The 15,561-nt window shown below is 67.9% G+C and overlaps 1 protein-coding gene across 1 annotated transcript; it reads right to left on the bottom strand.

The window, feature by feature from the left end:
- Positions 1 to 642: 642 nt before the first annotated feature.
- Positions 643 to 14,609, bottom strand: G6PD (glucose-6-phosphate dehydrogenase; the record flags this gene model as incomplete). Its single annotated transcript, XM_088538826.1, is given in 8 exon segments — positions 643 to 799; positions 801 to 830; positions 2,722 to 2,768; positions 2,771 to 2,814; positions 5,096 to 5,221; positions 8,597 to 8,752; positions 12,041 to 12,258; positions 14,490 to 14,609. Coding segments are annotated over 8 exon segments (898 nt in total), but the record flags the coding sequence as incomplete, so codon positions are not given.
- Positions 14,610 to 15,561: the final 952 nt, after the last annotated feature.

The raw sequence follows: 15,561 nt of genomic DNA, 5'->3' as shown, positions 1-15,561 counted from the left end.
GCCTCTTGGAGCCCCAAAACCCAATCGAGCCCCCAGACCCAATGGAGCCCCTTGGATCCCAGGCCCAACGGAGCCTCTTTGAGTCCCCAGACCCAATGGATCCCCCGACCCAACGGAGCCTCCTGGATCCCCCCGACCAACAGAACCTCCTGGATCCCCCGACCCAACGGAGCCTCCTGGATCCCCCGACCCAACGGAACCTCCCGGATCCCCCCAACCCAATGGAACCTCCTGGATCCCCCGACCCAACGGAGCCTCCTGGATCCCCCGACACCAACGGAACCTCTGGATCCCCAGACCCAACGGAACCTCCTGGATCCCCCGACCCAGCGGAGCCTCCTGGATCCCCCGACCCAGCGGAGCCTCCTGGATCCCCCCAACCCAGCGGAGCCTCCTGGATCCCCCGACCCAACGGAACCTCCTGGATCCCCCAGACCCAACGGAACCTCCCGGATCCCCCCGACCCAACGGAACCTCCCGGATCCCCCGACCCAACGGAACCTCCTGGATCCCCCGACCCAACGGAACCTCCGGATCCCCCCGACCCAACCGAACCTCCTGGATCCCCAGACCCAACAGAACCTCCTGGATCCCCCCGACCCAGCGGAGCCTCCCGCCCCCCGCGCCGGCGCCCGCGCTCACCGTCCCAGCGCTCGTTGGCCACGCGCAGGATGGCGGCCGCGAAGGTGGCCGTGGTGGAGCCCGGCGGCACCGTGGGGTCCTCCAGGTAGCCCAGGCGGGCCGCGCCGGCGCCCTCGGGGTTGCCCACGTACTGGCCCAGCACCACGTCATCCAGGGCCCACCTCCGAGATGCACTTGAGGACCTTGACCTGGAGGGGGACGGCGAGGGGACGTCACCGTCACCAGGAGCCACCAGTGAAAGGGCCCGGAGGAACCGCCGAGGCCACCTGGAAACGGGTCCGGGAGGGCCCAAACAGCCCCCAAAACCCTGGAATGTCCCCAAGACACCGCGGAGGGACTCGGGAACCTCCAGGGACACCTGGAAATGGCTCCAGAAGGGCCCAAATAGCCCCAAATCCCTGGAATGTCCCAAGACACCACGGAGGGACTCGGGAACCTCCAGGGACACCTGGAAACGGCTCCGGGAGGGTCCAAATACCCCCAAACTCCTACAATGTCCCCAAGACACCGTGGAGGGACTCGGGAACCTCCAAGGACACCTGGACATGGCTCCGAGAAACCCTGGAATGTCCCCAAGACACCATGGAGGGACTCGGGAACCTCCAGGGACACCTCAAAACGGGTCCAGGAGGACCCAAACAGCCCCCAAATCCCTGGAATGTCCCCAAGACACCGCGGAGGGACTCGGGAACCCCTCCAAGGTCCCCGAGGCCACACAAGGACCACGGAAATCCCTGGAATGTCCCAAAAGGCTACGGGAGCCTCCAGACCTAATGGAGCCTCCTGGAGCCCCACGACTCAATGGAGCCCCCAGACCCAATGGAGCCTCCAGACCAACGGAGCCTCCTGGATCCCAAAACCCAACGGAACCTCCTGGATCCCGAGACCCAATGGAGCCGTCCTGGAGCCCCCAGGCCCAATGGAGCCTCCAGACTCAATGGAGCCTCCTGGATCCCAAAACTCAACAGAGCCTCCTGAAGCCCCCAGACCCAATGGAACCCCCAGACCCAATGGAGCCTCCTGGAGCCCCCCCGGCCCACGGAGCCTCCAGACTCAATGGAGTCTCCTGGATCCCAAAACTCAACAGAGCCTCCTGGAGCCCCCAGACCCAATGGGAGCCTCTGGATCCCCCAGACCCAATGGAGCCTCCAGACCCAATGGAGGCTCCTGGATCCCAAAACCCAACAGAGCCTCCTGGAGCCCCAGACCCAACGGAGCCTCCAGACCCAATGGAGCCTCCTGGATCCCAAAACCCAACAGAGCCTCCTGGAGCCCCCAGACCCAACAGAGCCTCCTGGAGTCCCCAGACCCAATGGAGCCTCTTGGAGCCCCAAAACCCAATGGAGCGTCCGGGATCCCCCTGACTTAATGGTGCCTCCTGGAGCCCCAAAACCCAATGGAGCTCCCTGGATCCTGAGACCCAATAGAGCCTCCTGGATCCAAAACTCAACAGAGCCTCCTGGATCCCCCAGACCTAATGGAGCCCCCAAAACCAATGGAGCCTCCAGACCCAACGGAGCTCTTGGATCCCAAAACCCAACAGAGCCTCCTGATCCCCCAGACCTAATGGAGCCTCCTGGAGCCCCCAGACCCAATGGAACCATCCAGAAGGGCTTGGGGTGCTGAGGAGCTCCCCCGAGATGAGGTAAAAGGGGCCCTGGTGACATCGCGGGGACACGGTGAGGACATCGTGGGGACATCATGGGGACATCATGGGGACACGGCAGGGACGTCGTGGGGACGTCACGGGGACGTCATGAGGACGTCATGGGGACGTCACGGGGACGTCATGAGGACGTCATGGGGACACGGCGGGGACGTCATGGGGACGTCATGGGGACACGGCGGTGACATCATGGGGACATGGCGGGGACACGGCGGGGACGTCATGGGGACGTCATGGGGACACGGTGGGGACATCGTGGGGACATCATGGGGACATCATGGGGACATCATGGGGACGTCGCGGGGACATGGCAGGGACATCATGGGGACACGGCGGGGACGTCATGGGGACGTCATGGGGACGTCATGGGGACACCACGGGGACACCACGGGGACACGGCGGGGACGCGGCACCTTCTCGTCCCGCACGTCGTCGGGGTCGGTGGACGCCGGTTTCTCATGGCCACCAGGCAGAGCATCTGCAGCAGGTGGTTCTGCATGACGTCCCTGCGCGGGGGGCGGCGGCGTCACCGCGGCGGCGTCACCGCGGTGGCCCTGTCCCTGTGGTGGCCCCCATGGTGGCCCCACGCTGTCCCTGTCCCCACGGTGGCCCCCACGGTGGCCGCACACTGTCCCTGTCCCCACACTGTCCCTGTCCCCATGGTGACCCCCATGGTGGCCCCACACTGTCCCTGTCCCCACGGTGTCCCCCACGGTGGCCCCACGCTGTCCCTGTCCCCACACTGTCCCTGTCCCTATGGTGTCCCCCATGGTGGCCCCACGCTGTCCCTGTCCCCACAGTGTCCCTGTCCCCACGGTGTCCCCCACGGTGGCCCCACACTGTCCCTGTCCCCACAGTGCCCCTGTCCCCACGGTGTCCCCCACAGTGGCCCCACACTGTCCCTGTCCCCGACGGTGTCCCCCACAGTGTCCCCGCGGTGGCCCTGTCCCCATGGTGTCCCCCACGGTGGCCCCACGCTGTCCCTGTCCCCATGGCGGCCCCATGGTGTCCCCCATGGTGTCACTGTGGTGGCCCTGTCCCCACGGTGGCCCCTCGGTGGCCCCCAAGGTGTCCCTGTCCCCACAGTGTCCCCATGGTGACCCTGTCCCCACGTGGCCCCACGCCGTCCCCCTGCCGTCCCTGTCCCTGCGCTGTCCCCATCCCTATGGTGTCCCCACGCTGCCCTCCCAGCGTCCCCGTCCCCACGATGTCCCTGTCCCCATGGTGCCCCCGTGCCGTCCCTGGCCCCACAGTGTCCCCATCCCCACGCTGTCCCCCTGCTGTCCCCACGATGTCCCCACGCTGTCCCTGTCCCTGCGCCATCCCATCCCCACGATGTCCCCACGCCGTCCCCATCCCCACGGTGTCCCGTCCCCACGCTGTCCTTGGCCCACAGTGTCCCTGTCCCCACGCTGTCCCCGACGCTGTCCCCCTGCTGTCCCCATCCCCACGATGTCCCCATGGTGTCCCCGTCCCCACGCTGTCCCCACGGTGTCCCACCGTCCCCATCCCTACGGTGTCCCCATCCCCGTGCCGTCCCCGTCCCCACGATGTCCCCCTGCTGTCCCCGTCCCCGCGCCGTCCCCATCCCACGGCGTCCCTGCACTGTCCCCATCCCCACGAGGTCCGCATGGTGTCCCCAATCCCCATGGCATCCCCACGCTGTCCCCGCCCCCACGCTGTCCTTGTCCCCACGGTGTCCCCACACTGTCCTCACGGTGTCCCCACGCTGTCCCCGTCCCCATGATGTCTCCACGCCGTCCCCACGGTGTCCCCGTCCCCGTCCCCACAATGTCCCCACGGTGTCCCCACGCCGTTCCCCCGCCCCTACGCTGTCCCTGCGCTGTCCCCGTCCCCACGATGTCCCCATGGTGTCCCCGTCCCGTGGTGTCCCTGGCTCCACAGTGTCCCCATCCCCACGATGTCCCCACGGTGTCCCCGTCCCCACAATGTCCCCGCACTGTCCCCATCCCCACGATGTCCCCATGGTGTCCCCATCCCGTGGTGTCCCCATGGTGTCCCTGTCCCCACGGTGTCCCTGTCCCCACGCTGTCCCATCCTCACGATGTCCCCACGCTGTCCCCATCCCCGTGGTGTCCCTGTCCCCACGCTGTCCCCACAGTGTCCTGTCCCACAGTGTCCCCAGTCCCCACGATGTCCCCACGGTGTCCCCATCCCCGTGGTGTCCCTGTCCCCATGCTGTCCCCCTGCTGTCCCCGTCCCCACGATGTCCCCACGGTGTCGCTGTCCCCCTGCTGTCCCCATCCCCACGGTGTCCCCATCCCCACGATGTCCCATAGTGTGCCTGTCCCCATGCTGTCCCCCTGCTGTCCCCATCCCCACAATGTCCCATGGTGTCCCCGTCCTCACGATGTCCCCATCCTCACAATGTCCCCACGGTGTCCCCATCCCCACGATGTCCCCATGGTGTCCCCATCCTCACAATGTCCCCATGGTGTCCTGTCCCCGTGGTGTCCCCACGGTGTCCCCATGCCGTCCCCATCCCCACGGTGTCCCCATCCCATGATGTCCCCATGGTGTCCCTGTCCCCACGCTGCCCCTGGCTCACAGTGTCCCCGTCCCCACGATGTCCCCGTGCCGTCCCGTCCCCACGGTGTCCCCATCCCCACACCTGTCCCCACACTGTCCCCATCCCCACGATGTCCCCGTGCCGTCCCCGTCCCCACGCTGTCCCTGTCCCACGGTATCCCCACGGTGTCCCCATCCCCACGCTGTCCCCATCCCCACGCTGTCCCCACGCTGTCCCCATCCCCGCGCCGTCCCCACCGGATGATGCCGAACTCGTCGAAGTAGCCGCCGCGGCCCTCGGTGCCGAAGGGCTCCTTGAAGGTCACCACGACGCAGGCCACGTTGTCCCGGTTCCAGATGGGCCCGAAGATCCGGTTCCCGAACCTGCCGCCACGGGGACAACGTGAGGCCAGCGCGGGGACAGCGTGGGGACAACGTGGGGACAACGTGGGGACAACAAGGGGACAACGTGGGGACAGCGCGGGGACGGCGCGGGGACAACGCAGGGACAACAAGGGGACAACGTGAGGCCAGCGCGGGGACGGCACGGGGACGGCGCGGGGACAACGCGGGGACAACGCGGGGACAGCGCGGGGACAACGAGGGGACAACGTGAGGCCAGCGCGGGGACGGCACGGGGACGGCGCGGGGACAACGCGGGGACAACGCGGGGACAACGCGGGGACAACGCGGGGACAACGTGGGGACAGCGTGGGGACAGCGTGGGGACAACGCGGGGACAGCGCGGGGACAGCGCGGGGACAACGCGGGGACAACGCGGGGACAACGCGGGGACAACGTGGGGACAACGTGAGGCCACTGCGGGGACAACGCGGGGACGGCGCGGGGACGGCGCGGGGACGGCGCGGGGACAGCGCGGGGACGGCGCGGGGACAGCGAGGGGACAATGTAGGGACAGCGCGGGGACAGCGCGGGGACAGCGTGGGGACAACGTGGGGACAGTGCGGGGACAACGCGGGGACAACGCGGGGACAACGCGGGGACAACGCGGGGACAACGAGGGGACAGCGTGGGGACAGCGTGGGGACAACGTGGGGACAACGTGGGGACAGCGTGGGGACAGCGTGGGGACAGCGCGGGGACAACGTGGGGACAACGCGGGGACAGCGCGGGGACAGCGCGGGGACAACGTGGGGACAGCGTGGGGACAGCGTGGGGACAGCGCGGGGACAGCGCGGGGACAACGAGGGGACAACGAGGGGACAGCGTGGGGACAGCGTGGGGACAGCGTGGGGACAACGCGGGGACAGCGCGGGGACAGCGCAGGGACAGCGCGGGGACAACGTGGGGACAGCGTGGGGACAACGAGGGGACAACGTGGGGACAACGCGGGGACAACACGGGGACACAATGGGGACAACGTGGGCACAACGCGGGGACAACGAGGGGACAACGCGGGGACAGCGTGGGGACAGCGTGGGGACAGCGCGGGGACAACGAGGGGACAACGTGGGGACAACGCGGGGACAGCGCGGGGACAACGCGGGGACAATGCGGGGATACCGTGGGGACAGCGCGGGGACAACGTGAGGCCAGCGCGGGGACAACGCGGGGACAACGTGGGGACAACGCGGGGACAACGTGAGGCCAGCGCGGGGACGACGCGGGGACAGCGCGGGGACAACGAGGGGACAGCGCGGGGACAACGTGGGGACAACGAGGGGACAGCACGGGGACAACGCGGGGACAACGTGGGGACAACGCGGGGACAGCGCGGGGACAACGTGAGGCCAGCGCGGGGACAACGCGGGGACAACACGGGGACAAGGGGACAACGCGGGGACACAACGGGGACGCCGTGAGGCCACCATGGGGACAACGCGGGGACAACGCGGGGACAGCGCGGGGACAACGAGGGGACAGCGCGGGGACAACGCGGGGACAACGCGGGGACAACGCAAGGCCACCGCCAGGGCCACTGCGAGGCCATCACCGGGGCCACCAAGACGTCACCACCAGGGCCACTGCAAGGCCACCAGTGGGGCCACTGTGAGGGCCACCGCGAGGCCACCGCCAGGGCTGCCGTGAGGCCACCGCGAGGCCACCACGATGCCACCACTGGGGCCGCCGTGAGGCCACCACCAGGGCAACCGAGACGCCACCACGGGGGCCACTGCCACAACCACCGTGAGGCCAGCGCCGGGGCCACCGCGAGGCCACCACCGAGATCACCGTGAGGCCACCGATAGGGCTGCTGTGAGGCCACCACCGGGGACACTGCGACGCCACCGCTGGGGACACCGCGAGGCCACCGCGACACCACCACCAGGGCTGCCATGAGGCCACCACCGGGACCACCGCGAGGCCACCATGAGGCCACCACCAGGGCTGCCATGAGGCCACCACCGAGACCACCACGAGGCCATCACGAGGCCACCGCGAGGCCACCACCGAGGCCACCACCAGGGCCACTGTGAGGCCACTGCCAAGGCTACCACTGAGGTCACCCCTGGGGCCACTGCAAGGCCGCCACCGGGACGCCACGAGGCCACCGTGAGGCCACTGCGAGGCCACTGCTGGGGACACCGCAAGGCCACCCCTTGGGCCGCCGCAAGGCCACCACTGGGGCCACCATGAGGCCACCGCCGGGGCCACCACGAGGCCACCATGAGGCCATCATGAGGCCACCACCGGGGCCCCCGCGAGGCCACCACAAGGCCACCACAAGGCCACCACGAGGCCACCACCGGGGCCCCCGCGAGGCCACCACCGGGGCCACCGCGAGGCCACCACCGAGGCCACCACTGAGGTCACCCCGGGGCCACCACGAGGCCACCAGTGGGGCCACCGTGAGGCCACCACCAAGATCACCGTGAGGCCACCGATAGGGCTGTTGTGAGGCCACCGCCGGGGCCACCACGAGGCCACCACCAAGGCCACCGCCGGGGACGCCGGGAGGCCACCATGAGGCCACCATGAGGCCACCACCGGGGCCACTGTGAGGCCACCGCCGGGGCCACCACGAGGCCACCACGAGGCCACCAGTGGGGCCACGGCGAGGCCACCACCAAGATCACCGTGAGGCCACCGATAGGGCTGTTGTGAGGCCACCACCAGGGACACCACGAGGCCACCACGAGGCCACCACGAGGCCACCACCGGGGCCACTGTGAGGCCACCGCCGGGGCCACCACGAGGCCACCACGAGGCCACCGTGAGGCCACCACCAGGCCACCGTGAGGCCACCACCGAGGCCACCACCAGGGCCACTATGAAGCCACCACCAGGACCACCATGAGGCCACCACCAAGGCCACCACTGAGGTCACCCCTGGGGCCACTGCAAGGCCGCCACTGGGACGCCATGAGGCCACCACCGAGATCACCGTGAGGCCACTGATAGGGCTGTTGTGAGGCCACCACCGGGGACACCGCGAGGCCACCGCTGGGGACACCGCGAGGCCACCGCGACACCACCACCAGGGCCACTGTGAGGCCACCACCAGGGCTGCCATGAGGCCACCACCGGGACCACCGCGAGGCCACCATGAGGCCACCACGAGGCCACCATGAGGCCACCACCGGGGCCCCCGTGAGGCCACCACCGGGGCCACCACGAGGCCACCACCGAGGCCACCACTGAGGTCACCCCTGGGGCCACCGCGAGGCCACCAGTGGGGCCACCACGAGGCCACCACCAAGATCACCGTGAGGCCACCGATAGGGCTGCTGTGAGGCCACCACTGGGGCCACCGCGAGGCCACCGCGAGGTCCCCGTCCCCGTCCCCGCGGGTCGCACCGGAGCACCATGAGGTTCTGCACCATCTCCTTGCCCAGGTAGTGGTCGATGCGGTAGAGCTGCTCCTCCCGGAACAGGCGGCCCAGGTGGGCCGAGAGGGCGTCCGACGAGGCCAGGTCGCGCCCGAAGGGCTTCTCCACGATCACCCGGTTCCACCTGCGCGCGGGGGACGGATTCGGGGCCTTCCGGGGCCGTTCGGGGCCATTCGGGGCCATTTGGGGCGTTCCGGGGCCATTTGGGGCAATCCGGGCATTCTGGGGCGATTCGGGACGTTCTGGGGCCATTCAGGGTGATTCGGGGTGTTCTGGGGTGATTCGGGGCGTTCTGGGGCCATTTGGGGCATTCTGAGCATTCTGGGGCAATTCGGGACATTCTGGGGCCATTCAGGGCGTTCTGGGGCAATTTGGGCCATTCGGGGCCGTTTGGGGCGTTCCGGGGCCGTTTGGGGCCATTCAGGGCCATTTGGGGCAATTTGGGACATTCTGGGGCTATTTGGGCCATTCGGGGCCATTTGGGGTGTTCCGGGGCCGTTCGGGGCTATTCAGGGCCATTTGGGGCGTTCCGGGGCCGTTTGGGGCAATCTGGGCATTCTGGGGCAATTTGGGACATTCTGGGGCGATTCGGGACGTTCTGGGGCCATTCGGGGTGATTCGGGGCGTTCTGGGGTGATTCAGGGCGTTCCGGGGCCGTTTGGGGCAATCCGGGCATTCTGGGGCAATTCGGGACATTCTGGGGCCATTCAGGGCATTCTGGGGCAATTTGGGCCATTCGGGGCCATTTGGGGCGTTCCGGGGCCGTTTGGGGCCATTCAGGGCCATTTGGGGCAATTCGGGACATCCTGGGGCTATTTGGGGCGTTCTGGGGCCATTCGGGGCGTTCCGGGGCCGTTCAGGGCGATTCAGGGCCATTTGGGGCGTTCCGGGGCCGTTCGGGGCCATTCAGGGCCATTTGGGGCGTTCCGGGGCCGTTTGGGGCAATCCGGGCATTCTGGGGCAATTTGGGACATTCTGGGGCGATTCGGGACGTTCTGGGGCCATTTGGGGCAATCCGGGCATTCTGGGGCAATTTGGGACATTCTGGGGCCATTCGGGACGTTCTGGGGCCATTTGGGGCATTCTGGGGCGATTCGGGACGTTCTGGGGTGATTCGGGGCATTCTGGGGTGATTCAGGGCATTCTGGGGCCATTTGGGGCATTCTGGGGCAATTCGGGACATTCTGGGGCCATTCAGGGCGTTCTGGGGCAATTTGGGCCATTTGGGGCCATTCGGGGCCATTTGGGGCATTCCGGGGCCGTTTGGGGCCATTCGGGGCATTCTAGGGCCATTCGGGGCAATTTGGAGCATTCTGGGGCAATTCGGGACATCCTGGGGCTATTTGGGGCGTTCTGGGGCCATTCGGGGCGTTCCGGGGCCGTTCAGGGCGATTCAGGGCCATTTGGGGCGTTCCGGGGCCGTTTGGGGCAATCCGGGCATTCTGGGGCAATTTGGGACATTCTGGGGCTATTCGGGGCATTCCGGGGCCATTTGGGACGGTCTGTGGCGATTCAGGACATTCTGGGGCAAATCAGGATGGTTGGCAGCGATTTGGGACATTCTGGGGCAATTCGGGGCGTTCTGGGGTGATTTCGGATGTTCTGGGGCAAGTCGGGACGGTCTGGGGAGATTTGGGGCATTCTGGGGCAATTTGGGATGTTCTGGGGTGAGTCAGGGCATTCTGGGGCGATTTGGGGCATTCTGGGGCAACTTGGGATGTTCTGGGGTGATTCGGGGCGTTCTGGGGCAATTTGGGGCATTCTGAGGCAAGTCGGGATGTTCTGGGCAATTTGGGGCATTCTGGGGCAATTTGGGATGGTCTGGGGCAACTCTGTCCCATGCAGTGCTCCCGCAGGTGCCGGGTGACAATGTCCCCATGTCCCCACGTCCCCAATGTCCCCATGTCCCCAATGTCCCCAATGTCCCCATGTCCCCAACGTCCCCAACGTCCCCTCGCTCACCCCTGTCCCATGCAGTGCTCCCGCAGGTACCAGGTGACAATGTCCCCATGTCCCCACGTCCCCAATGTCCCCAATGTCCCCAACGTCCCCAATGCCCCCAACGTCCCCAACGTCCCCATGTCCTCTCACTCACCCCTGTCCCATGCAGTGCTCCCGCAGGTGCCGGGTGACAATGTCCCCATGTCCCCAACGTCTCCAATGCCCCCAACGTCCCCAATGTCCCCAATGTCCCCAATGTCCCCTCGCTCACCCCTGTCCCATGCAGTGTTCCCGCAGGTGCCGGGTGACAATGTCCCCATGTCCCCAATGTCCCCAACGTCCCCAATGTCCCCAACGTCCCCATGTCCCCAATGTCCCCACGTCCCCAATGTCCCCAATGTCCCCAACATCCCCAACGTCCCCATGTCCCCAACGTCCCCATGTCCCCACACTCACCCCTGTCCCATGCAGTGCTCCCGCAGGTGCCGGGTGACAATGTCCCCATGTCTCCAACGTCCCCATGTCCCCAATGTCCCCTCACTCACCCCTGTCTCATACAGTGCTCCTGCAGGTGCCGGGTGACAATGTCCCCATGTCCCCAACGTCCCCATGTCCCCAATGTCCCCACGTCCCCAATGTCCCCAACATCCCCAACGTCCCCAATGTCCCCAACGTCCCCATGTCCCCTCACTCACCCCTGTCCCATGCAGTGCTCCCGCAGGTACCAGGTGACAATGTCCCCACGTCCCCAACGTCCCCACGTCCCCAGTGTCCCCAACATCCCCATGTCCCCAACTTCCCCAATGTCCCCAATGTCCCCAATGTCCCCTCGCTCACCCCTGTCCCATGCAGTGCTCCCGCAGGTGCCGGGTGACAATGTCCCCATGTCCCCAGCGTCCCCACGTCCCCAATGTCCCCAATGTCCCCAACATCCCCATGTCCCCACGTCCCCAATGTCCCCATGTCCCCAACGTCCCCAACGTCCCCCATGTCCCCATGTCCCCTCGCTCACCCCTGTCCCATGCAGTGCTCCCGCAGGTGCCGGGTGACAATGTCCCCATGTCCCCAACGTCCCCATGTCCCCAATGTCCCCATGTCCCCAATGTCCCCATGTCCCCAATGTCCCCAACGTCCCCAATGTCCCCAATGTCCCCAACGTCCCCATGTCCCCTCGCTCACCTCTGTCCCATGCAGTGCTCCCACAGGTGCCAGGTGACAATGTCCCCATGTCCCCAACGTCCCCAATGTCCCCAACATCCCCAATGTCCCCAATGTCCCCGTGTCCCCTCGCTCACCCCTGTCCCATGCAGTGCTCCCGCAGGTGCCGGGTGACAATGTCCCCATGTCCCCAATGTCCCCAACGTCCCCATGTCCCCAATGTCCCCAACATCCCCAACATCCCCAACGTCCCCAATGTCCCCACGTCCCCAACGTCCCAACGTCCCCAATGTCCCCATGTCCCCTCGCTCACCCCTGTCCCATGCAGTGCTCCCGCAGGTGCCGGGTGACGTCCTCGTACAGCGACGGTGGCAGCGCCAGGTAGAACAGGCGGTTGGCGCCGGTGGCACCGGGGAGGGCGCCCAGGTGACCGGCCAGGCGCGCGAAGGCGCCAGCGTCCCCGTAGTGACCGGCCACGTAGGTGACACGCGCGAAGAAGGCGCCGAGGAGGGCGTCCTCGGCCGGGGCCGCCTGCGGGGTGGGGACAACGTGGGGACACCATGGTGACACCGTGGAGACACCATGGGGACACCATGGGGACACGTTGGGGACACCATGGGGACCCTGGGGACACCATGGGGACCCTGGGGACACCACAGGGACACCATGGGGACACCCTGGGGACACGTTGGGGACACGTTGGGGGTGGCACCTGCAGGTGGGGCTGGCAGCATGGGGACCCTGGGGACACCATAGGGACACCATGGGGACACCCTGGGGACACATTGGGGGTGGCACCTGCAGGTGGGGCTGGCAGCATAGGGACCCTGGGGACACGTTGGGGACACCCTGGGGACACACTGGGGACACGTTGGGGACACGTTGGGGACACATTTGCGGTGGCACCTGCAGGTGGGGCTGGCAGCATAGGGACCCTGGGGACACCATGGGGACACTGGGGACACCATGGGGACACGTTGGGGACACCATGGGGACACGTTGGGGACACATTTGCGGTGGCACCTGCAGGTGGGGCTGGCAGCATAGGGACCCTGGAGACACGTTGGGGACCCTGGGGACACCATGGGGACACCATGGGGACACGTTGGGGACACGTTGGGGACAATGTTGGGGGTGGCACCTGCAGGTGGGGCTGGCAGCATAGGGACCCTGGGGACACGTTGGGGACCCTGGGGACACCATGGGGACACGTTGGGGACCATGGGGACACGTTGGGGACAATGTTGGGGGTGGCACCTGCAGGTGGGGCTGGCAGCATAGGGACCCTGCGGACACCCTGGGGACACGTTGGGGACACGTTGGGGACACCCTGGGGACACCATGGGGACACATTGGGGACATGTTGAGGACACGTTGGGGACACATTTGCGGTGGCACCTGCAGGTGGGGCTGGCAGCATAGGGACCCTGGGGACACCATGGGGACACATTGGGGACATGTTGGGGACACGTTGGGGACACATTTGCGGTGGCACCTGCAGGTGGGGCTGGCAGCATAGGGACCCTGGGGACACGTTGGGGACACTGGGGACACCATGGGGACACGTTGGGGACACATTTGCGGTGGCACCTGCAGGTGGGGCTGGCAGCATGGGGACCCTGGGGACACGTTGGGGACACCCTGGGGACACGTTGGGGACACGTTGGGGGTGGCACCTGCAGGTGGGGCTGGCAGCATAGGGACCCTGGGGACACATTGGGGACACCATGGGGACACTAAGGACACCATGGGGACCCTGGGGACACCATGGGGACACGTTGGGGACACGTTGGGGGTGGCACCTGCAGGTGGGGCTGGCAGCATGGGGACCCTGGGGACACGTTGGGGACACCCTGGGGACACACTGGGGACACACTGGGGACACATTTGCGGTGGCACCTGCAGGTGGGGCTGGCAGCATAGGGACCCTGGGGACACCATAGGGACACGTTGGGGACACGTTGGGGACACCATAGGGACACCCTGGGGACACCATGGGGACACATTGGGGACACGTTGGGGGTGGCACCTGCAGGTGGGGCTGGCAGCATAGGGACCCTGGGGACACGTTGGGGACCCTGGGGACACATTGAGGACACCATGGGGACCCTGGGGTCACCCTGGGGACACCCTGGGGACACGTTGGGGGTGGCACCTGCAGATGGGGCTGGCAGCATAGGGACCCTGGGGACACGTTGGGGACACCATGGGGACACTAAGGACACCATGGGGACCCTGGGGACACGTTGCGGACACCACGGGGGTGGCACCTGCAGGTGGGGCTGGCAGCATGGGGACCCTGGGGACACGTTGGGGACACCATGGGGACACGTTGGGGACACCCTGGCGACACCCTGGGGACACATTTGCGGTGGCACCTGCAGGTGGGGCTGGCAGCATGGGGACCCTGGGGACACGTTGGGGACACGTTGGGGACACCATGGGGCCCTGGGGACACCCTGGGGACACCCTGGGGACACCCTGGGGACACATTTGCGGTGGCACCTGCAGGTGGGGCTGGCAGCATAGGGACCCTGGGGACACGTTGGGGACACGTTGGGGACACGTTGGGGACAATGTTGGGGTGGCACCTGCAGGTGGGGCTGGCAGCATAGGGACCCTGGGGACACGTTGGGGACACCATGGGGACACTGGGGACACCCTGGGGACACCATGGGGACACGTTGGGGACACTGGGGACACCCTGGGGACACCCTGGGGACACGTTGGGGACACCACGGGGACAATGTTGGGGGTGTCACCTGCAGGTGGGGCTGGCAGCGCTCCCGCAGCTCCGGCACCGTCAGGGGGGTGCGGGCGAAGCCGACCACGTGGGTGGGCTCGGGGAGGAGCCCGTCCCGGAAGAGCCACCTGGGGGCGGGGACACGAGGGGGGCGGGGACACGAGGGGGTGGGCGGGGACACGAGGGGGGGTGAAATGAGGGGGCGGGGACACGGAGCGGGGCGGGGACACGGAGGGGCGGGGACACGAGGGGGGCGGGGACACGAGGGGGGGTGAAATGAGGGGGCGGGGACACGAGGGGGGCGGGGAGGGGAAGGTGACGTAAGGGGCGGGGCGGGGGGGGTGGGCGGGGCCGGGTCGAGGATACGAAGGGGGCGGGGACACGAGGGGGCGGGGTAGGGAGTGCGCAGACGGGAAGATGAAATGAGGGGGCGGGGACACGGAGGGGGCGGGGACAACGAGGGGCGGGGACAACGAGGGGGTGGTGAAAGGGGACAGGGAGGGGCGGGGACACGAGGGGGGCGGGGACACGAGGGGGCGGGGCAAGGGGTGCACGGGGAGGGGAGGGTGAAATGAGGGGGCGGGGACACGAGGGGGGGCGGGGATACGGGGGGGCGGGGAGGGGAAGGTGACGTGAGGGGGCGGGGACACGAGGGGGCGGGGTAGGGAGTGCGCAGACGGGAAGATGAAATGAGGGGGCGGGGACACGGAGGGGGCGGGGACAACGAGGGGCGGGGACAACGAGGGGGTGGTGAAAGGGGACAGGGAGGGGCGGGGACACGAGGGGGGCGGGGACACGAGGGGGCGGGGCAAGGGGTGCACGGGGAGGGGAGGGTGAAATGAGGGGGCGGGGACACGAGGGGGGGCGGGGATACGGGGGGGCGGGGAGGGGAAGGTGACGTGAGGGGCGGGGCGGGGGGTGGGCGGGGCCGGGTCGAGGGCACGAAGGGGGCGGGGACACGAGGGGGCGGGACAGGGGGTGGGCGTGGACGGGGCGGGGACACGGGGATGGGGACAGGAGGGGGTGGGGAAGAGGGACAGGGAAGGGGGCGGGGACACGGAGGGGGGCGGGGACACGAGGATGGGACAGGG

Source organism: Tinamus guttatus, unplaced genomic scaffold (genome assembly GCF_059628265.1).
Source record: "Tinamus guttatus ecotype Peru unplaced genomic scaffold, ASM5962826v1 Tinamus_guttatus_pri_ptg001212l, whole genome shotgun sequence".
NCBI classification, from domain to species: Eukaryota; Metazoa; Chordata; class Aves; order Tinamiformes; family Tinamidae; genus Tinamus; species Tinamus guttatus.
Note: the sequence above shows the minus strand (reverse complement) of the source record. Positions and strands in the feature narration are given on the sequence as shown.